The sequence below is a fragment of the Arvicanthis niloticus genome, chromosome 6 (genome assembly GCF_011762505.2).
Source record: "Arvicanthis niloticus isolate mArvNil1 chromosome 6, mArvNil1.pat.X, whole genome shotgun sequence".
Taxonomy (NCBI): Eukaryota; Metazoa; Chordata; class Mammalia; order Rodentia; family Muridae; genus Arvicanthis; species Arvicanthis niloticus.
In genome coordinates, this window is record NC_047663.1 from 93,267,369 (window position 1) to 93,291,384 (window position 24,016).

The window sequence follows — 24,016 nt, forward strand, 5'->3', positions numbered from 1 at the left end:
AAAACACCATCACAAAAGCCCTGACATTGGAATGGTCCCTAGGCTACTCTGGGAGGCCAACTGGAGACTCTAGAGGCGTTGGGTAAACTATATCATCTGCCAGGCCTTGGTTTCTTCATGTGTAAACCATGAAGACGAGCTGGAGCACGGCCAAGTCCCTTCTCCCGTCAGGTTCAGGGTAGTTGTGTCAGCTCTGAAGGGGAGGTTATTGTCAGAGAGGCCTGGGCTAGCTACAGAGAACTGGGATGGAGGGGGTTCCATCATCCCTGGATAGCAGCAGCCCATGGTATTAAGGCGACTTGACCAGTTCTGGTGAACACCTGCTTTCCCTCTGAGTTTTGTATGTGGCCTGCTATTAGAAGCTTAGAGTGACCCGTCTTCACTGAGGTCCTCTAGGGCCATTACAACTCACTGGGCCAAATGCCTCCCTTTGCTATTTCTGGTGTCTTCTCCCTGCAATATGCTGAACGCTGAAGTCCAGCTAGGCTGGACCTGAGACCTGACACAGGTTTCCTAGCCCAGTGGTTGGGAAACAAGACAGAGTTCTCTATTGTAGGATATCCCGTGTTTACTTACTTATAGCATTGGATCAAATGATAATACCTATCAATCTCAAATGCTAGGCAAAGCGAGCATTTTGTTTAACTGAATAAAACATATTTTAGTCCGGCATGAGGTTCTTCTCTGTCTTTTTTTTTTTTTTTTTTTTCTTTTTCTGAGACAGGGTTTCTCTGTGTAGTCCTGGCTGTCTTGAAACTCATTCTATATATCAGGGTGGCCTCCAATTCAGAGATATGCCTGCCTCTCCCCCTACAAGTGCTAGGATTAAAGGCCTGAGCTCCTATGACCACCAGGCTCTCTGCCTGGCAGAGTGTACAGAGGGTCTGGGCCGGGGAGAAACCAACTGTATCTCCTGTGAGCATGGCTTGCTGAATTGGGGGCAAAGTTGCTTTTCCCACTGTGACATTGAGGAACAGCCCTTTTTAGTAGGTTTCCTGAGGGACTGAGCTGAGGTCAACAGGTTTGGTAGCAAGCATGTACTATGCATTCTCATTGGCTTATACCTTACAAACCCAAACCAAACCGGAAACTGAAACAACTTTATCATTATGTGTATGTGTGATTGGTGAAAGCAGACACCCAGGAATGTGTTCAGGTCAGAGGATAAGTCTGTGGAATCAGTTCTGTTCTCCTGGAAGCAGCAAGTACTTTACCCACTAAGGCACTTTGTCCTGTATTTTGTTTTATTAAGACAGGGTCTTGGGCTGAAGAGATGGCTCAGTGGTTAAGAGCACTGACTGCACTTGCAGAGGTCCTGATTCAATTCCCAGCAACCACATGGTGGCTCACAACCATCTGTAATGGGATCTGATGCCCTCTTCTGGTGTGTCTGAGGAGAACAACAGTGTACTCACATACATAAAAATTAAATAAATAAATAAGTCTAAAAAATATTAAAAAAAAAAAAAAAAGACAGGGTCTTATGTTGCTCAGGCCGTCTGGGAATTAATTCACTATGTAGCTGATGATGAACTTGAACCTTTGATCCTCTTGCCCTCACTCCCCAAGTGGGATACGCTACCACACCCAGCAATTCTTATTCTAAGACAGATAGACAAGAGCAGCCAGGCAAAGGTCAGTTTCCAAGAAGAGGATTGTTGGTGTGTTTGTGCGTTGGTGAGTGAGCCTGGGGCCTTGTGCTAGGTAAGGGCTTTACCACTGAGACGTTCCAGGCTCTTTCAGTTTCCATTCCCATTTTGAAACGGCATCTCCAAGACAGCTGTGCAGGCCGGTCTTGAGCTCGCTCTGCACAGACGCATGCAGGCCTCAGATTTGTGACTCTGCTCTCACGGCTGGGATTACAGGCCTGTGCCTTCACACCCAGTCCAAAGGAGGTATTTGAGATGAGTAAAAGTAACCTAATGCAGGGGCATCAGAACTATACGGATGGGAGCTAAAGCAAAGCACACTAAGATCTACTGTCATGCAAAAGAGGAATTTGAAATAGCAGATAGACAAAGAGAAAGCAAGGGCCAACTTTCAGCCCAAACCAGCAGGCTTGGTGCCTATAACATTCTGGATTTATCAAGACTGTATAGACAGTGCCACATATAGGCCCAGGCTGACCTCAAACTCACAGCAATCCTCTTGCCTCAGGCTGCAGAGCACTAGTCTTACAGGCTTGATTGACATGGCTGACACTGAGTTCCTACTTTCTGAAGGGTCAGTGGGGACACTTGCATAGCATGGACAGTGTCCTGTTCAATTCCCAGGAGCAGGGGGACTGTGGTTATAATATGTATGTAATAGATTTTGTGAACTTCATCTGTGTGGGCTTATGTTCTATGAAGGCTTTTCTGTCCCTTCCAATTTGACATTCAGTCTTTTCCTTATGGATCTATTTACTATTGATAAAACTAGAAAATTATCTGTCTTAAGAGGCATGAAAATTAATATTTTTCCAGATTTTATGGTTTAATTATTTTTTATTTTGTGGTGTGTGTGTGTGTGTGTATTAGTACAGGAGCATGTGTGGCTGCAGACCTGCATGTACACGGCACACATATTTTTTTATCTCTTACCCTTCAATTTATTTTGAATTTACTTTTATGTTTATAATAAAGCAAATGTTAAATATTTAACTTAAAGATTCAAATACTTATTATCTCAAATTTCTTGCCAGATAGCAGCATCTTATATAATTCAATTATTTATTCATTATTACTGTCTGCCTGTGCATGATGAGTGTAAGGGTACATGCTGAGGGGAATGTGTGGCCGTCAGAAGGCAACTGTGAACTGGGCTCTTTCCGACTACTCTTACATGGGTTCTGGGAATCAAGTTCAGGTTGCTAGACTCTCACAGCCAGCACCTTTAACAGCTAAGACATCTTGGTTGCTCCAGATCAAAATATTTTAGATGATAAAATATTATCTTTGATTTGTGAGATTTCCTGTTGCATAACACTAAACTAACTCTAATATATGTCTAATGACCACTCTCCTTCCCAGTAAGAAGCTTTCTCAACCTGTACACACACACACACACACACACACACACACACACACACACACGCATGCACGCATGCACGCACATGTATGTTTTGGGGAAATAAGGCCACAGGTTGAAAGCTTACCTGAAATTGTGTGCTGAGTCCAAGGGGGGCATCACAATGGAACTGAAAAGAAAATACAAAAAATATTACAGAAAACAAAAAGGGCATTATTAAAAGCAACCCAAGAAGAATTCATGTAACTTCCCTTTTGAGTAACATGAGGTAAACATTTGGTCGTGATCCTTTGAAACCATGAGCCTAACTGAACACTTTCTTCTCTAAGTTGCCTGGGCATCTTACTCCAGCAACAGAAAAGTGAGTCCTTCTCCTCTGTAAAAGGTGAATTCAGGCTTTTGTTTACTACCCGGCAAGCACTGCACTACTAGTTCCAGCAACAACTGGGACTGGGCCATAGGCTCAGAGAAGCCCCCGCGTGGAAGGGGTCTTGGCTCAAGGTAAGATTCATCTATTAGTTCCCGCCAAAATCAGCTGTTTGGATTGTAGCAGGGAGGCAGATGGGAGGCCCCTACTTCGCTGTTCTAGATCTAAGAGGAACAGCTAAAGCTGTGACTAAATGTCACCATAAAGTGTTCATGAGGCATCCAAAGTTAAAGGCTGCTGATGAATTCCATACTCTGTATAAAGCATCGTGATGACCCTGAGCCCAGATGCTCCACAATGGCAGGAGAAGGTCATGCATTTCACTGAAGCAATTTTTTGTCATGGCTTCTTCTCAGATACTGAACTGGCAGCTCTAACTCAGATTCCCTTTTGATCTTGCTTTGTAGAGAACAAAGCAATGTTTCACATTGCTATTAATATAGGCAGGAAACTGAGAACAGTCACCATGCTGCTCACTAATCACCAACACACTGTGACTCCTACAGACTCCTGATACTGCTGATAATGGCATTTAGTAAAGCAGTGGGGGGGTGGGGGCGCCTGGGAAATGTGGAAGGCCCTGCTTATGATAAGTTAGGGGCAGGAATGTTAAATGTCCTACAAAGTACAATAAAGAACTATCCCTGTAACTATGTAACAACCTGCTGTAACTATGCAACACCCTGCTGTAACTATGCAACACCCTGCTGTAACTATGCAACACCCTGCTGTAACTATGCAACACCCTGCTGTAACTATCTAACACCCTGTTGTAACTATGTAACACCCTGCTCTCCTGCTCCCTGCCCTTTTGAACAGGTGGCTCTCCACTGCACCTGGGAAGCACCTGTCTAAGAAGTTACAGGAAAGGCCTGATATTTAGATGTTTGTTACACAAATAGAAGCTTAATTGGTTTAAGAGATCATGAACTATTTAAACAAAGTACTGTATACATTCTGTTATCTAAGTTTCTATTCTATTTTAACTACGTGTTTAGTTGACAAAGACTAAAAGCCTCAAAACCAGTTGCTGGCATGTAACAGGAAACTTGAGACATATATAACAAACCAAGATAGGGCATTTCACTGTGCTGACTGCTTGCCTGATGGCACCAGATGGGTCTCACTTCCTTGGTAGCCCAGGCTACCCTCAAACTTGCTGTCTTTCTACATCCACTTCCCTTTCAGCAGCACTGGGATTCCAGGTGTGAGCCATACCTGGCTCTTACTGGGTTTAAATGTCTCTGTCATTGTATAGCTAGATTGAGAACTGGCCCTGTCTCTAGAGGTTCATCATGTGACTCAAATCTCTCTGTCCACACCATACTTTCTACTCAGCCCAGAAAGCCTCAGGCATTCTACACAGTCAGGGAATACCTGAGACCCCTGATTATCCTGCCTCTGCTTACCATCTGGTGAGATTACAGGCATGTACCAGCAGAGTTTTGTTATGTAGCTTAGTGGTTATGTTTTGTTATGTTAGCAGTCGCCTACCTCAGCTTCCTGGGTACTAGGGTTACAAGTCTGCACCACCCTGGCTTTCCCTCTCATCTTTCCTCATCCTGACTCTCTCACGTGAAATAATTCAGGTCTTCCTTTCTTAGATTACAACTTATTCACAAAACAAAGTTCAAATATCCTATAAAAGTCATGTGTCTCACGGAGGCAGGTACCTAAGGACATCTATATTCAAATATATATAGAATGTGTTCCTAAATCCAAGTGCATGGGATCAAAAGTCTAATGGAATTCTGAATATTTGCACACAACTGATGATCTTTTAGGGATAGAAACTAAGTCTAAATTCAATGTTCATTTATGTTTCAATATATACATGGTATACACACAGCCTGTTGTATGGTGTTAAAAATTACTTTCTTTTTCTTTCCTCTATCACTTAGGGCACTTCATTATTTTTCTGGTTGTATGTTTGGTTTTTTTGTGTGTGTTTGTTTTTGGTACTCCTGGGGACTGAAGTAAGGGCCTTTGCATGCCAGCAGGCACTTTACCACTGAGTTACATCCCCAGCTGGTACTTTTTGAACACCATGAGTGCTGGAAGCTATTTCAAGTCATGAAGGAAATACACCATGCAGAACTAACACAGAACTGTTGCCGAGCCCTAAGAGATGGTAGGTGAGGGCCATATGAGGTCAGAGTACAGTCACACACCTGTTCTGGCACAGGGAGACGTAGAGCAGAAGCAGTGGCCCAGCCCCCACAATGGTTGCGAGGGAGGACCTCATCCAGGAGCTGAGCTGGCAGAAGTTACAGTAGTGTACAACGGCCACCAGCACTGCAGAGCCAGTGAACATGGTGAACTGCAAGAGAAGACACTGTTAGGATAGCCTGTGCCACCTCTGCCATGTTGCTTCTGTCCTATCTGCATGCCACAGACTAAGAGGACCACTCACCCGCACTTCTGTTCATTATCAGGCATCTCTGGTACCACTTGCCATGGCTTGAATGTAAAATGTCCCCCACAGGATCATGTGTTTGCATACCTGGTCCCCAGCCAGGGGTGCTGTTCTGAGAGGTTGCGGAATCTTTGGAAAGTAGACCCTAACAGCAGGAAGTGGATCTCTGAAGAGAGGGGCCTTGAAGTTTATAGCCTGGCTTATGTACTATCCCATCTCTGTTTCCTGTTTAACCAAGTTGTAAGGAGATGAGGAGTCTCAGCCTGACAAACCCACCACTGTGGAACTATGCCTTCTCTGCTATGACAGACTAGTCCCTTAGGTCCTGAGCCAAAGCTAATTCTCCATCCCTTACACTGTTTCTCATTTGGTCACAGTGACAAGAAGTAACTGTAAAATGTGCAATAAGTCTTCCTTTGGATAACCTACTGGTTTTAAAAACAGGTAACATATCTGTCCAATGGTACCACACTTTAGGTGCAAGTCCACACTGCTAGAAGAATATTCCTCCAGACATATAAAACAACACATGTCACTTTGATAGACAGGAAAGGGAGGCTGCTTACTGGGGCCCTACCACAGTGGGAGTGGCCACCTTCCAAATGCTTCCTTCAGTCCTGCTGTGAGCCACTGAGAAGTGATTTGATGCTAGGACATCAGATGCTCCCAGGTAGTTCTGGTACACTCATGCACACGGCTCTAGATCTCAGCCTAAAGGGTAAGAAGCAAATGTTTCCCACACTCCTTTGTGGAGTTAACTCCAAAGCTCCTTCCCAGAGCAGCAGCTACTCCAGGTGCCAGGCGAAGACTTTAGCAGACTGGCCCATTGCCTTGTGTCATATGGACACATGGGGCAGGTGCTTCTGTGTAAAGCGTGTGGCAAAGCACAAATGTTTAAACTGTTGCAGGACTCCACCTCTGTAAGCCCTTTACAAGCTAAAAGACTGGGGATATGACTGAGTGTAAGCAAGATCTTGGGTCTGATTCCTAGGACCCCCACCCCCACATTAAAAAGAACAATGTAACAAATGAAAATTATCATAAATAAAAACGAATTTAATACCCTTAGTCTTCCCAACACGATAGCTTGGTCTAGTTTAGCCATGCTCAGAACACCTACATGATCCCACAGTTGGGCCAAGCCATCCATTACCAAGTCCATTCCCTCTCTGCTATTATTTACTGAGCTCTGAAAGTGAAAATCAGCAACTTCCATGTGATCTCAGAAAAGTGGCTGAGAGAGATGACTGTGAGGTCAGAACTGTCACAAGGGCACACAACTCATCACCGTGAAGCCAAAAAGTTGAATGTTTGAACCATAGGAACCAATGCAAGAGTGTCTGTGATTGATTTGGAAGTTAACAGATCCTGAGCGGAGTTGAAAAGCCTTGTGGCCACCCTTTATATAGCCATTGGCAGCTCTACATTGCAATTTTTGTTGTGGGGTGTGTGTGTCCCTGTCTGTGTATATCTGTGTGTATCTGTTTGTATAGTCTAGACTAGCTTCAAATTCTATGTAGTTGAGGATGACCTTGAACTCCTAATGTTCCCGCCACAACCTTCTAAGTGCTGTGTGTATGTATGTGCCACCATCGATGTGCCATCATGTGTATGTATGAACTACCATGTGTGTGTATGTATGTGCCACCATATGTATGTGTGTGTGTGCATGTGTGTGTGTGCGAGAGTGCACCACCATGCCCAGCTATCACATGCTTCCTGTTTTAAGAGGATGCCTGGAAACAGTAATAGAGAGTACCTCTTTAAAAACTTGAATTTTAGCCCTACCCCAAGTAAGCAGACTTAAAGTGAGTGAAGAGGTTAGGGAGCCAGGAAGGAATGGTGAGAAGAGGGCCTGCGGAGACTTACATGTATGTTGGTCTCAAACTCAGAGGTGATGTGTGAATAGACAGCCAGGGCAGGAAGTGACACCAAGATAGCCCCAATGCAGTGGCGAGGGAGCCAGCCAGCGATCCATTCCAGCAACCGCTTTGTGCATGTCATGACGTCCTCTAGGAAAAACACCATTCTGGGACACAGAGGGAGAGGAGCAGGAGCAGACGGTTAGCATGCCACACCTTCATCTGTCCCGTGGTGCTGTTTTTGCTGCCTGCCTGGGGGCAACTGGTCGTACTCAGAGCTTCACATCCAACTGTAAGGTTGCCTTCTCCATATGGACAAAATGCACTTGTCAAAGACAAGGTCTGTGGGGCTTGAAAAAATAGTAACAACCCCCAAGTAAAGTCTCCCATAAGTCAGGAAGTCCTCAATGGGGCCTATCTAGAAGTGTTCTACTGAGTCTTTCGGTGGTCACAACGGGGAGGGCTGCTGTTAGTAGCCAGGGATAGAGATGCCAGGGTCACACAGTGACATTCTCCCTTTTTCCAGTGGGACCCACAACATCTACTACCTCCTCCTTAGAAACACAGAGGTGAAAAGCTTGCTAATAACACCTCAGCCTGGGGCTCATTGAGCTCCATAATCATAACATAAACAGATTTGGAGGCGTTAACTCTGCTGCAGCTGAACAGATTCTGTTTGGTTGGGACATTAAGAGCCATTCATCCTTCCAACATATTAAGTCACATACTGAAGACAGCTCACTGCCACCAACCCCATCCCGGAGTGTCCAGCTGTCTCATTCGTAGCCTGGACCATGGCTATAACAAATACAGCAGACAGGTTTGTTGTTGTTTGTTTGTTTGGTTTGGTTTTTGAGGCAAGGTTTCTCTGTGTAGCCCTGGCTGTCCTGAAACTCACTCTGTAAACCAGGCTGGCCTCAAACTCAGAGATCTGTCGGTTGCTGCCTCCCAGGAGCTGGGATTAAAGGCGTGTGCCACCACCGCCCTGCAGCAGGGAGCTTCTTTATTTCCTGGGAGCTGCCTTCCTATTCCAGCGGCAGAGCCTACGACTCCTCTCACCACTGTAGACCTAGGCTATACTTCAGGAAAGTGACATGATTCGATAAATCCTCCGATGAAGAGGAGGGACTGAGCACTGTGACTGGGAAAGGTCAAGTGCCTCTAGGGGACCCCGGGGCAGGGCAGGGTAGGACACTAGAGGAGAGGACACTGGGACCTTGGAGTGGAGAGAACTTCTCTTAGGCCTTTTCTGGGGAGTATGGACAGGCTCACTGTCTTCACATCTAGTCAGGAGCTGCTTGGGGATCACTAACATGGGCTTCTCAAACATGCCCAGAACTTGACCTTTGGCCTTAAACCCTATACATTCAGCCATGACCAGCAATCCTCAATCCTCTGGCCACTGCCTACAGAGACTCAAGTACACTTTTAGGATCCTTGGGTTAGTCTGGCTTCTTCAAATCTAAATGAAAACACAGGCCTTGGAACATCACTGAGGAAAAACCATGGATATTTTCACAGGCAGGACTCAGGGCCCCTAGAAAGGGACACAAAAAGAGTTGAGTCCTAGGAGATGGGATGCCTGGAAGACTTCAGCACACTCCTCAAGATCATAGTTTAAAAGCAAGACTAGCTGGGCTCCGAGATCTTTCTGGGACTGGAGTAGAAGAAGGGGCTCTAAGCTGGGAAGCTGAAGCACTGGCTTCTCCCCGGGCACCCATGTAATCTACAGTGGAGGTCTTCTGATCTGGGATCCAGCCTTTCCTAGCCTTGGCCACTGTGATGCTGCCATGTCCAGGTAGGAGTACAATGGCTGCCTGCCTGACCAGACTCCTAGAGTGTACAGGTAGGAACAACCCTCTGCAGCTAAGCTCAGGTGGGACTAGATTCTTCCAAACTAGATATAATGGAACAGCAAACAGTGATTTAAAGAGTCCTAGTAACAAGTTATGGAGACCAGGAACTCCAGGCTTTAGACAGAAACCTGAAGGGTCTGGGTAAGCACACACAATCACAGGTGTGGAGAGTACACACAAGCACAGAGCATAGGTGTGGAGAGTACACACAGGCACAGGTGTGGAGAGTACACACAAGCACAGAGCACAGGTGTGGAGAGTACACACACAGGCACAGAGCACAGGTGTGGAGAGTACACACAGGCACAGGTGTGGAGAGTACACACAGGCACAGGTGTGGAGAGTACACACAGAGCACAGAGCACAGGTGTGGAAAGTACACACAGGCACAGGAGAGGGGGAGTACACGCAAGCATATGGGTTCTTTGGAGTGACAGAAATGTCTTAAGTTATATTGTGATAATATTTTTACAACTCTGATACCTGTATGTATGTATGTATGTATGTATGTATTTTTTACAGTCTCAGGACCCTCACTGCACCACTGAGCCTCATCCACAACCACTGAGTTATTTACCTAATTGAGTGAGTTTGTTTCGTTGCATGTGAACTATCACAATAAAACTCATTTTGTTTTCAATTTTCATTTCTGAGGTTTTGTCTCACATAGCTGAGACTGGCCTCAAAGTTTTTTTGTTGCTAAGGAGAACCTTACCTTCTGGCCTTTCAGCCTTTACTCTCCAAATGTTTGAGATAACAGGTACCATGACAATGCTCAGTTACATGCTCATTTATAAATAAAAATACCAAGCCAGATATAGTGGGCGCAGGACTGAAACAACAGTTATCAAGAGGCGGAGGCAGGAAAATCAGAAGTTCAAAGCCAGCCTGGGCTATAGAGTGAGTTCAAGGCTTGCATGGGCTACAGACTGAATTCAAGGTCAGCCTGGGCTACAGAGTGAGTTCAAGGCCAGCCTGAGCTACAGAGTGAGTTCAAGGCCTGCATGGGCTACAGACTGAATTCAAGGTCAGCCTGGGCTACAGAGTGCGTTCAAGGCCAGAGTAGGCTACTAGTGAGACTCTGTCTCAAAAGAGAACTGAAGTAGATGTGTCTATCTGGTAGTATGGTATTTGCCTAGCACATGAGAGAACATAGGTTCAATCCCCAGCACTGCCCAACCACACACACACAAGGAAAAAGAACATTCAGAGGCCAAGGCGTTTCTTGCCTTGGGTTCTACAGAAGTAGATTCTGGTAAGACTGTCTCAGGGAGAGGAAACTGACGCAGGTAAGTGGGCCTGGAACAGGAGGGCTGTTTGCTGTGGGCAGGGCTTGATTCTGAAAGAGAATTTAAGGGAAGGCACAGACACATCATTTCAGCTAGGGTAAGAGGGCAGTCTTCACTGTGTGTGTGTGTGTGGGGGGGAACTGAAGGACTGTGGGCGAGAAAGGAGAGAAGGAGGTATCCCACACAGCCCACCCCAAAGGGAGGAAAGATAAAATATGGACGTCTCGGGGCCGGATCTAAGCTGTTATGTTGATGCTGTTGCTGTTGTGTTTGTTTGGTTTTCTGCACTGGGGTGTTGAGTGGAAGTAGCAGAAACTCACTTCTTGCCATTTCTGTCTTATCTCCTGGGGACAATAATCAGTGGACTGAACTAGGCTGGGCATGGTACAAGGACCCACAGTCACAGTAGCCAGGAGGCAGGCATGTATTGGGATAGGTGTGCATAAAAATGAAGTTCTGAACACCTACACCTAAAGGAGAGAGCTATGGTCTTCCCAGAGCCTCCGGCTGGTCTTTTGTCTACTTAAAATATTTATTTTGCTATCCCATACATCACTGCCTTGTGCAGTCATCGTCAGAGAGGCTCCTTCCTGAAACACATGGGAACACAGAGACCTAAACCGGACAATGTGAAGAGAGTCAGAGACCTCAAAGCACTTGGTCCTCAATGGGATGGATGTCTTTATGAAACCCTCCCTCAGCGGTCACGGAGCTGTGTAGAAGATGGGGTGGGAAGACTGTAAGATCGGGGGGGGGGGGGGGGGTTGGTGATTCCTCCAGAACAGTGTCTTCCAGATCCAACAGGACTGATGCACACGCGAACTCACAGAGACTGTGGCAGTGTGCACAGGGCCTGCACAGGTCCAAGCCAGATGGGGTCCCAAAGCTGAGAGGGGAAGTGGACAAGAGGTCTTATCTAACCAAGAAGCTATCTGCAGTTGACAACTGCTTGCAAAGGAACTCTTTTCTCCAATGGAGTCTCACTAGGTACATAAGCCGCACCTACAGGCAAGCCCCACAGCCAGCAGCATATGGTCAACACAAAATAAACTCAATGCTTTTATATGTCTTCTGCTTTTTTTTCTTTCTTTTTAACCTTTCCTTTTTGACCTGTTTGTTATCTAAAGAAAGAGGGGAAGAGGCAGTGGTGGCACACACCCTTAATCCTAGCACTTGGGAGGCAGAGGCAGGTGGATTTCTGAGTTCGAGGCCAGCCTGGTCTACAAAGTGAGTTCCAGAACAGCCAGGGCTACACAGAGAAACCCTGTCTCGAAAAACAAAAAAACAACAACAACAAAAAAGAAATTAAATGGGCTGGGTTGTCTTTATACCAACCGAATACACGATAGATTTAATTAGATCCTTGTCACAGATGTGACCAAGACTCCTCCCCACTCTAGGCTCTCTCTCTTTCCATGTTAGGCTAGTTTGTTTTCAGACAGGGTCTTGTGTAGCCCAGGTGACCTTGAGCTTGCTAAGCAGCCAACTGTGGCTTTGAACTTTTGATCTTTCCGCCTGCATCTCCCCAGTGCTGGGATTACAGGTGTGTGCCACCATGCCAGGCTTCAATAATATTCTATGTAACACAACATGTAACATGTAACACAACATGCAAACACATCTATAAAGTGCAGTTTATCTGTTTTTCTTGTTGCTTGCACATTTGGTGTCTTATATAAGTACTGCCTATTCCAAACTCAAATTGACACAATTTCCTCAATTGGGCTAGCCTGGCCCTTAGGTGAGCAGAGGCTTGCTCTCTGCTGCTGTCTGTCATGTACTCCCTCTGTACCTCTTCTTCCCTTTCTTTCTGAATTTCTCACTTCTCCTTTTAATCTCTAATTTAGATATGGCATCAGCTGGGCTGCAGGGCGGCTGCCCCTCTAGTGTGCCGCCTGTGTGGAGTGAAGGGCAGCACCCTGAAATGGGGTAGAAGGAAATGAAGACCCCTGTGCTGATTAATCTGTCTTGTCATTAACCATGGGGCCAGAAGAGGGCCCTAGAGGCTAACACTGGAGAGCCACTTCTCCGACTGGGGCATACCTGATGGACACTATGAGGGAAAGCACCTCCAACAGCAGGTCTGCACCAAAGACGGCCAGGGCAGCCGGTGGGGGAGGGGTGGCGGTGGCTCCATACTTTAGGAAGCAGGTGATGGAGAGAATCAGGAACACCGTGGTTGACAGAAACACATCCAGAAGGGAGCTGAAGGTGGCACTGGCGAAAGTCTTCACGGGAGAATTCTTTATGACCTGTTTGGGACAGGAGAGGACAGGAGGCACTGACCTGTCCTCAGATGGCTAGGGAATACAGTGTGGAGGGACAAGTCCAGACCAGGCAGAAGCTGGTATGGGCCACACGGATCATCTCCTCACTACGGCCGCATTTAAAGTTAAGAAACTTGCCTAGGGTCACAAAGCAACAGATTGTAAGTCAGTAGCCTCTCATACACATTTACATAGTCCAGGAGAACACATCTGGGAAGGCAGTGGGAAGGCAACAGGCGATGGGGGCTTCCAGGGAACGGATGGATGAGAGCGTGTCACCAGAAGACAGGTGGATACTTAAGTGGCAGTAGCTGAGGAAAGCCGCTGTGTGTGAAATGAGAGTATATAACCTTTATCAGGAGAGCCTTCCCAGTCTGGAGGGAAGGCTCAGGGATAAGAGTATTTGTTGTTCTTCCAGAGGACCTGGGTGTGACTTCCAGCACATGCATGGTGGTTCAAAATAATCCATAACTTCAGTCCCCAAGGATCTAATACCCACTTCTGTTCTCTATGGGCACCAGGCACACTTGTGGTGCACATACATGAAGGCAAAGCACACGTGAAATCAAAAACAAATAAACTCTATGTATTTTTTTAAGGGTGAAAGCCTGTGTGGGTATGCTCTGGGCTGGCTAGGTACGGGGTGGACATGATACGAAGCTTGAAGGAAAGGGTAGCCTGATTATAGAATAACAGGCACAAGAAATAGGGCACTGTGTGATGTTTACTGACGAGGCACATGCATGTTGCCAGGGAATTTGGGAGAAGGAAACTGCTATCAGGTGATGTGTCCAAAACATGACCACCTGTAGGCCTTCCAGAGAGGCGCCATCTCAGTCAGAGCTCTCCACAGCCGATAGAGGAAGAGGTGACACAGTTCCTGCATGTCGATGGAGGCCCAAAGTGGCTATCCTAAAGAACACAGGATGTAAAGCCAGAGTGGGCTGCAGCCAGATGAACTGACTCCCAAGGGCACCGCAGGCCTGTCTCAGGGGGAAGATACAGAACGCCAAGCCCGGGCCATGGTGAAAGAGGGACATGGCACACTGCTGATGGAAGCTTCAAGACTCAGGGACGAAGGTGGCTGGAGGTGTGTGAGAGGGAAAGGCTGTGACCTGCCCTCAGTTTAGGACAACTTCCTTTCAGGCCAAACTGGTTCTAGTTCCTGAGCCTTCAATGGATCTGGGGGAAAACAGGAAAAGTCAGGCCTTGGCCTTGGGGAATGAGAGGGCTGGTTAGCCCCAATGGCAAGCCTGAAATCACTTGAGCAAGATGAGCTAGGGGTAGAGACGAGTCTTCCTACTCATACATGGAATTCAGAGGCTCTGAGGATGACTGTGGGCCTGGTCCTAACTGGAGGTCCCCTAAAAAGACCTAAGATCTTGGAGGTGAGGCTGCCACAATGCCCTCCTCTGCACAGACACATTACTGCTCTTTCTCTGGGGAGCTAAGAAACATTCTAGGGAGTAGTCAGGGCTTAGGCAGAGAGGACTCAGGGCAGCCAGTGGGGTTGGGTTTTGGGGGGGATTTCATTCTCACCTGAATGCCCAGGTTTCCCAAGTTCCCCAACTCCTGATCTAGAGCGCTAAAGTTGAATATTTCTTGCGTTAGGCAAGTACCAGTAGGATTGATGGTTGGAATGGTATTTACTGTCTGGTGGGAGACGAACAGTGCAGCAGTTATAACCACACAAAGCAAACAGCCATAGCTTGTACACATGGTCTCTCTGGGTACTGGCCTAGACAGAGCAGACATAAAGCTCTGCCAGTGAGCAAGTGAAGTCTGAGCGGAAGCTCTCTCGGTCCAGGGTCGGGTGAGGGTGCACTGTGGGCTCTGGAACACTCAGGTCAGGTGGGGGCCGAGGGAGAGAAAGCTGGGATCTGCTACCTAGAGTGCCAGCCAGGCTCCAGGTTCTTCCATCCACTCCTTTCAAGCACCTCTGATAAATATGACTGTGGGGTGGGCTATGATGGGATATGGATAGCACAGAAACAGAGAGATGAGTGCTAGGTTCAGAAACCACATGAGATTCCACTATGGGGTACACACGAAAGATAAAGAAGACTTAGGGGAGTAAAAGCCTGTTGGTGTCAGGAAAGGTTTCTAGGGGGGAAATGATGTATAAGCTGAGAGGAAAGCTAACTCCCTTAACTCAAGGGAGTTAAGATGGCAGTATGATGGGGGGAATGTGAACCCCACATTATGAATAGACATACAGAACTCCTGATATTGGGAGAGAAGTGTCACTCAAAAGCCCAGAACAGGTGTGAACTGGCATCCTTCCAGGGCTAGGAGAGCAGTTAGAAGACCAGAAGCACCAGCTATGGAGGAGTCAATCTGGCAGGGGCGTGCCCTGGCTTTAAGATAATGGAGCATAGAAGCCTTGGATTTTCTCCCTGGCAAAGACAGATTCATATCCAGTTCCAACACAGGGCTTCCTGGTTGTGGGAAATCAACATTGGCCTTCATTTTCCTTTTACTCAGTAAATCACGATGGCACAGTGTCCCATGAGACCAGGGCTTGTGCTGTGAGGCGGCAGGGAGAACATACCTCCTCCTGGTAGCTGCTTCTGTAGGATCGCTCCAGCTCCTGGTCCAGGAAGTTCAGGCTGAACTGATTGATGGGCGGCTTGAAGAAATAATCTTTCATTAGGCTGGAAGACACAACCAGCAAAAACAGGCTCAGATGCCTCTCAGAGTACATACCAGTGAAGCTACCTCTGGAAGTCACTATGTGGCAGGTTCTTCCTCCACAGACATGCCTCTAGCAAGGTCCTTTGTGTCTAGACACAATCGTCTGCTGCTTCCCTTCACTCCGGAGTGACCCCTGTGCATGATCACCACACTCATTAGACCGTGCGTCTGATTACATGGTCTGCACATCCAGGATCGGAAGACAGTGATGGCAGCTCTTCTATCCTGTGAGGTGATCTTTTCAGCAAGCCAGCAGATCATGGTGCTGAGAGGACTTACAGAGATTTGGAGACTTTGAATGAAGGCAGTTCCAAAGGCTTCCTGTCATCCAGAATACTGACAGTAATTATCCCTCAAATGTAACAAGCTGTAACTGGGAGATAGTGTTTGCAGATGGGGTAACTGTGGGGTTGCTGTCTAATATTCAGAGTGCAGGTGAGACTGGAAAATGACTATGCTCAACGATTTTAACAGCTGAGAAATCAAATCTGACTTACACGACTGTTGTATTCTTCTATGGACTGTCAGCAAATTGTAATATCCTTGTTACTATAAATTTAAGGGAATGGTGGTATTCAGAAGGCAAATACACATATGGGTGTAATTCTCTCTCTCTCTCTCTCTCTCTCTCTCTCTCTGTCTCTCTCTCTCTCTCTCTCTCTCTCTCACACACACACACACACACACACACACACATATAGTAGCCTTTAGCCTGAAGTCACGTAAAACAGGGAAGGAGCCTCAAATGTGCCTGTCACATGGTTCATTCCTCCTTTTCTTGCTGCAGAATGGATTCTTTTCTGTGACACATGTGTAATAACTTATGATGTTCTTAGACTCAAAGGAGGGAAAAAAAAATGTTCCCTCATGCTGGCTTCCTTTCCAAAGACAGAGAGAAAATGACAAGGCAGATGCTGGAGGAGTCTGGTGTCTGTAACACAGCAGTCCAGTGGCAGGATCAATCCTGTTGAAGCTGAATGGCTCTTTCACAGTTAATATTGGGAATTTCTGCTTCTGGATCTCACAGAAGATTTAAAGCAACTGCTGGGAGGCACAAGGCAGAGTGGTCAAGACAGTTGGAAGGAGAGGAGGCATCCTTGGAAGAAGGGAAGAAAGACAGGTAAGCTTCACACCTTTTACCTTTGTTTTGTCTTCTCTGAAGACAAACATTAGTTAACACCATGGCTGACCCTCTGATTAAAAAATAAACAGAAACAAAAATCTCCCTGCAACCCTAGCATTTGGAAGGCCAAGGCAGGGAGGTCATGGGCTTAAAGACATGTGGGCTATAAATAAGACTGGGGTCAAGGTAGGGAAGGAGAAAGGAGGAGAGGAAAGAAAAGGGTAGGGAGAAGGGGATCTTGAATCTGTATCACTATGTCTGGCTCTAAAAACCAGACTTAGAATGGTATAAAAAACCCCTAGGTATTAGGGATTGGAGAGATAGCTTAGGTTGTGTTCTTCTAGAGGACCTAGGTTCAGTTACCAGCACCCACATGGTGGCTTACAATCATCCACTACTCCTGTTCCAGAGAATCTGATGTCCTCTTCTTAGCTACACACATGTGGTACACAACATACATGTGCAGGAAACATATTCATACAGATAAAATAATAAATATTAAAAATTTTAAGTTAACCCCCAAATACAGAAAATACAGGGTGACTACAGGTAAAGAATGAAGTTATAAATCTCAGAAAAGCAAGAGGCAGGAAAGAGGAAGAAGTCCAGGTTCTGCATATAAACTGTTCTCACATGTAAGCATGACTCTTGAAATTGCATCTTAATTGCATGTGACTGGTAGACCCCCAAGCAGCCCAGTTAAAGCTAAAAGAGACCTTTTGATTTGAATCAGATAAGTGAACTGCTTGCTGAGACAAACACTTAGCATTCTTCAAAGAGATATAATGACATTCAGATTCTTGACATTCAGATTCTTTAAGTGTCACACACAATGTCAACACAATCCAACACTGCTAGGCTTACAAAGAATTTGGTAAAACACAATTCCACATAAAAGAAATGCAGTCGCTGTGGGTCCCCTCGAGACTCCAGAGAGTCTGGAGTAAGAAGACAGGGACTTATAATTCATGTAGTTGAACACACACAACAGCAAGGGCACGAATTACAAGAGGAGAGCCACAGGTATACATTGCAAGAGTTCATTTAAAATGAAGTGATTTAACAGTCACTTGAAGCCCACAGATAAGGCCTAAGGATGCAGTCCTAGTTAGCAGCAACCTGATACAACCCAGCATTATCTGAGGGAGTCTCACCTGGGGGGAATTTACCAGATCAGACTAGCCTGTGGTCTTTACTGTTGATGGATGGAGAGGGCCCAGGCCACTGTGTGCAGGGCTATCCTTGGGCAGGTGGTCCTAGAATGTATAAGCAACACAGCTAAATATGAGCCTGGGAGCAAGCCAGTGAGCAGTGTCCTTCCACAGCTTCTGTTCCTGATTTCTCTCAATTACAGATTGTGACTTGGAGAATGAAAACCAGAACAGCTATGTGCTTGTAATTCCTGGACCTGCAACTGAACTGTGGTCTGGGCATCTAGCTAGAACAACAGAAAACTACTGAACACATGGATTATCAGAATAATCCTGCCAACCACCTGGACCTAACTTATGCTTACACATCAGAGCAGTCTGCACAAATGAAAACAGCTGACTGTGCAGCACCTTGCAAGTGCAGATATCTTCACCAGCACAGTGTATGAGAACATAAAACATGTCTCAGTTTAAAGGACTGAAACCACACAGAGCATGTGCTTGGACAGTGGCATTAAATTAGGTGTTAATAACATATCCCACAAACACTCATTATGAAAAGGAGCCAGGGTACCTTAGAGAGCTCAATCCTAAGCTAGAGCAGGGAAGAGAAGTGAGCTCGGGACATCCTGTTGTGTTAAAGACCATGTCAGTCAAAAGGACCACTCGCCAGTCTTAAGGGGGTCACCTGCCAGAGTCAAGCATTTGAGTGTAGTAAAACAAAGACAGACAGAACAGAAGTGCGCTAGGTGAGCTCAGGTTAATGATGGTGGGTAAAGCAGAAATGGGGAGGGAACCTCTTTACAGTGGGTGCTACACACCCATGGCAACACACCACAGACACAATTCACCACCTGGACCACCACAGCCAAGATGGTTTCAGACAAGGCTCGTCAACAGAGGTTAACCCCGAGGAAGTCTGACAAGGAGTGGATCTTCCCACCGGCTGTCTATTAGTCACAGTGAGAAAATAATAATTGTTTGGAGAAACTGGTAAAGGCTCGCCAGTGCAGATGCTACTGCTTACTAAGGACCAGTGGGTGTTGTATCCTCTGGCTATGACAGACATCATTCCCATTAGGCCTGGCCAGAGAGGCAGGACCGGAGTCTGACGGGGGATATACAAAATCCAACATCCAAGTCTTTCTATAAACCAGAGCCTGGATGAGGTTCTGGGCTGAGGGAGAGAGCGCTGCCAGCGACTTGATGGGTTACTTGACAATCTGAAACACCGACTGAAGGTAAAAAGAATATCTGTAAACACCTCGGACTTCATGTTTGTACAACATAATTATTTTTAGGAGTTGACATATGAAGGGAGTAATGATCATACTGTGTCCAACATACTTTGTTCAAATGGTTCAAAAAACACAAAAAGAGAAAAGGAAGGGAGAAAGGAAAAAGGGCAGTTGGAGAAGGGCATCAGGGGAAGAAATGTTAAAATAAATATATACTGGGTGTGGCAGCACACATGTCTGCTGGAGTACAGTGGTTTCAAGTTCAAGGCCACACTGATCTACAAAGAAAGTTCCAGGCCCTCCAGGACTATACAGTGAGACCCTGAGTTGGGGGAGAGTAAAGAGTGGAGTATACTGATGAAAATATCACAAAACTCATTTCTTCGTATGGCAACCAAGTTTTTAAAAAATGGGGCGGGCAAGATGGCTCGGCAGGTAAAGGCATTTGTCACCAAGCCTGACAGTCTGTGCTTGATCCTCAAATCAGCTTTTAAAAGTTGTCCTCTGACTTCCAATGTATATTATACTCGCATGCAGGGACACAAACACAAAAGAGAAATAATGATAAAGAAAATAAATAAAATGCTAAAAGCAGGTATATCGGGCAGAATATATAGTGGATTTCAAGTTTCACATTACCTCAGAACAAAAATAAAGCAATACAATGACAGCAGACAGCAGACAGCAGACACACAGATGAGGTAGCTCAGGGAACCTGCAGACTCTGCCACCACTGCGGGATGTGGGGCCTTACCTGTCTTCTTTGATGACATCAACAAAGTGGGCATCAGTTTTCTCACGGATGTTCTTGAACCTGAGCGGGAGGAGGGCTGACTGGTCCAAGCTCACGCCCGCCCACCGTCCCTTCTCCTGTAGGATCTCACAGAGGGAGGTCTGGCTGTTGGTGAGCTTCTCCTCTGCAGGAGGGCTCAGGAGTCCGTTCTGGGTTTTGGAGTTGGATCCTCCAGAAGCCTGCCTCAAGACAGAGGAAGGAGCACAGGGGGTGAAGTGGTCGCCAGGAACACACCCCTGCTTCACACCCATCCTCCAGCATGCTGGGGCTTCTACCCCACATTCCACTTCTCCCCTAGCCCTGCTTTCCCAGAGGCTCTGCTTTGGGACAGGGCATGTCTGGGTGTTCGGCAGCCAGAAGAAAGAGGTTGTAGAACAGCCATGAAGTGAAGATGAGCTGAAGACAGAAGACAGCTATGGGGAAGGTAGAGGAGGCTCCAGGACAGTTCCAGGGAAGGAAAACCCAGGCTCCTGGATGAAAGTGCCTGTGGCTAGGAAAGTCACCCATCTGAGTCCCCTGCAGATACTGGGAGGTACAGAAGGACAGACAGGGGCTCCCAAGGAAGCAGTTTGCCACTCCTCCAGGAGCTCTCTGTTCAGGCTCTACTCTATTTTCCACTCCAGTCCTGCCCTGGTCTCAAAGCCTGGCAGCCCCCAGGTGGTCAGCTCTGCCTCAGGAGCCTCTCTCTTGGGTGCATCCCTTACCTGGAGGAGGCCTTTGGTCCTCTTTGTGCCTCTGTACTCTACCATATACAAAGCCCAGCCCACAGCCCTCTGACCCAAGCCTTTTGAACGAACTTGCTGCCCCTGAAAAATTTCATCCAGTTCTACTTTCTATTAGTGGGCTCTAACCAGCCGTCCAGTTTGTTGTTTTGTTCCTAAGTGCTGAGGATCAAACCCAGGGCCATATGCATGCACGCCACATGCTCTGCCCCCACTGCTGAGCTGACTCCCAGTCCCTCTGTCTTCTTATTTATTGGTCATTCAACCCCAAAGCCTAGGAGGTGTGGAATGCTATTACCTAAGAGGAGTTATTTTCAGATCTAAGAAGTTGACGAGACAGGAATGTCACCTTAGGTGGATGCGCCAGGAGAGGTACTGACAGGAACAACAGCCATGAGCTTGTTACCTTGGTGCTGGCCTTAGGCTCGTCTTGACAGCCATTTTGTACAGCTCCTCCTTCTGCACCAGCTTCAGATTTGGGCGCAAATGTGATTCCACAAGAAGGGCAAGTCTGAGGGAAAACAAAGGCCATAGAATATGCTTGGGAAATACCTCCATGACACATGATCCAAACCACTCAGGGTTGATACGGCCTGCCTGCCTCAGAAATGATGGAACCACGTGGAAGGCTTACTGAACCACACAGGTTCAGGGAGACCCAAGCACAAACTGGTAAGATGAAACGGGAAACAAAAACCTTACATGAACTCAGAGTAGCACACAGCCAAAAAGAAATGCAAATCCCACTGGCTGATGGGTCGACCAACCATGATCATTCAGCCATGACACAAACAAAACCTGGACACACTATGCTTTTTTATTTAAATTAAATTGTTCTTTTAACAATTTCATGTGTGTATATAGTATATTCTAATTATTCCCAACCTTACTCTCCTTTCTCTCTCCACTCCTGTCGAACCTCTACCTTCCTACAAATATCATTCCCACACTCCTGTCTTTTTGCTTTGTTTTGTGACCCGCTGAATTTATCTAGAACCATCTGTGTGAGCATCGGTTTGGAATTACCACCGACTACAACACAGAGGGATTATGAGTGTAGACGACATTGAAGACAATGACTCAGCCTCTTCCAGAACCTGTCGGGAGCCAATAAGTTTAGCAGAGACGGGTCCCATGAGCCCAACCCCCATCCATTACTGACTGCCACACGCCCCACCCCATCCATTATTGATGCCTGACAGAGCCAATACTGCGCATGTCTGATGCCAGTAGTCAAGCTGCAGTGAGTTGCAATAGCTGTGTCCTACCTAGAAAAAAATAGCATTTTCTGCCCTTCTCCCTCTCTTTAAGCTGTTATCTCCTTCTGCCCCATCTTCCATGATGTTCCCTGCATTTTGCAAAGGGTGTTATATATGTCTTGTTCAGGGCCTTTATTATCAGTTTCCTGAGTGGCCATGAGTTCTTCATTCACTGCTGTTCAGTTGAGTCTGGCCCTGGGCTGCTTCTGCAGCTTCCAACGTGTGCTATAGGACTCTGTTTACCTGGATGCTCTCCATCATGCTTTCTGAAAAGGCCAGGCATGGTGGTAAACATCTGTAATCCCAGAACTCGAGAGGCAGAGACAGGAGGATTATCACAAACTCAAAGCCAGCCCAATCTATACAATTACATAATGAGTTTTAGGCCAGTCAGCCAGGGATATTCACTGCCAAAAATCAAACAACAATAAAAATCAGACACAAAAGCTATGTAGTCTATCTGAGAAGATGTGAAATGCCTAGTAAAGGTAGTTCTAGAGAAAGACCAGTGATGGCTGCTGGGAGGGAAACAGGGACTGCTAACAACTACTGTCTGTGCTGCAGACTGGTGTGGCCCCCTCTCAGCATGATTCCTACAGTGAAGGTGACAGGAGGTAGGGCCTTCAGCAGGTAATCAAGCAATGAGGCCCTGCTCTTCTGAGCGGGATCATTGCCCTTATAAAAGGGAACCAATCCCCAGGCAGTGGTGGCGCACGCCTTTAATCCCAGCACTTGGGAGGCAGAGGCAGGAGGATTTCTGAGAGTTCGAGGCCAGCCTGGTCTACAGAGTGAGTTCCAGGACAGCCAGGGCTACACAGAGAAACCCTGTCTCGATAAAAAAAAAAAAAAAAAAAAAAAAAAAAAAAGAAAAGAAAAGAAAAGAAAAGAAAGGGGAACCAATCAATTCCCTGGCCAATCCCAATCTGTGAGAAAGGGCCATGTATCTATGAATCAGGATCATATCCTCACTGGATATCAAATGTATTGGGTTCCAGAACAGTAATAACTGTTTTTTTCAAAATTACACTTATTTTTAATTATACTTCTGTGTGCTTGTGTGGGGGTATGTGCACATGGGAGTAGTGCCTGAGGAAGCCAGTTGTCATCTGCCCAATTTGAGTGCTAGGGATTAAACCCAGCTCTTCTGCAGGAGCTGTATGAGCCATCTCTCCAGTACAGTGACAACTTCCTACCGTGAGTGTCCTCTGGTTGATGGATTTTTGTGACATCGGTTAACTAGAGGAAGAAGGACTTTTTCTTTTCTTTAAAGGGGTCATGAAAATGTTCTGAAGTAACACGATGACAGTTTTATACCTTGCAAATACACTGATTACTCAGATGATTACAGACTGGTTCTGTGTTATATGGATCACATCTCACAGTGACAAACGAGTCGGCTAAGTGCACAATAGCTAAGGCTTCTGAGCTCTCTTTGCTGGGCAGCTGGGTTGAAAACTAGAAATATGTCCAAGCTTGTAGGAATTAGCTGACCTAGGAAGACAAAGGTAATACTCAGTACAGACAGGTGCAGAAAGAGGAAAGCTGTCACTTCCCCTCTCAGGGAGCTTTAAGGCTCAGCTCAATTACTCACGAACCCCCTGACTAAAATGACTTTACCTCAGGACCCTCACGTGCAAGATGAAAGTGAAAACTTTTCTTGGAGAGGTGCTTTAAGGATTAAATGGAGTGAGTATGTGCACACCTAAGGGTTCCTGGGAGTCACCATATCCCAGACAGTCATTGCTATTGTCACTGTGACACAGCAGCATAGGGATGGCGTGGCAATGGCTGGTTGCCAGTGAAGATGATTTCTTCTCAGTGAGAACTATTAAAAACTAGGATTAATCATGGAAGACAAGGCATTGTTGAGAAATTAAAAATAGCCTAAAGGCAAGAGTATGACCCAAGTT

At 46.3% G+C, this 24,016-nt stretch overlaps 1 protein-coding gene across 2 annotated transcripts in view; it reads right to left on the bottom strand.

The window, feature by feature from the left end:
• The window catches only part of Adcy9 (adenylate cyclase 9), a 122,763-nt gene that overhangs the window by 5,715 nt on the left and 93,032 nt on the right, over positions 1-24,016 (bottom strand). Inside the window, exons 4-10 of one of the 2 annotated variants that reach the window (XM_076937302.1) lie at positions 21,197-21,358; positions 20,087-20,304; positions 15,678-15,780; positions 12,903-13,111; positions 7,722-7,881; positions 5,608-5,756; positions 3,137-3,178 (exon numbers count right to left, since the gene is read on the bottom strand). In XM_076937302.1, the coding sequence (XP_076793417.1) occupies positions 3,137-3,178; positions 5,608-5,756; positions 7,722-7,881; positions 12,903-13,111; positions 15,678-15,780; positions 20,087-20,304; positions 21,197-21,358 (1,043 nt within the window). The remainder of the gene's footprint in view (positions 1-3,136; positions 3,179-5,607; positions 5,757-7,721; positions 7,882-12,902; positions 13,112-15,677; positions 15,781-20,086; positions 20,305-21,196; positions 21,359-24,016) is intronic. The other variant, XM_034505845.2, reaches the window with a different exon arrangement.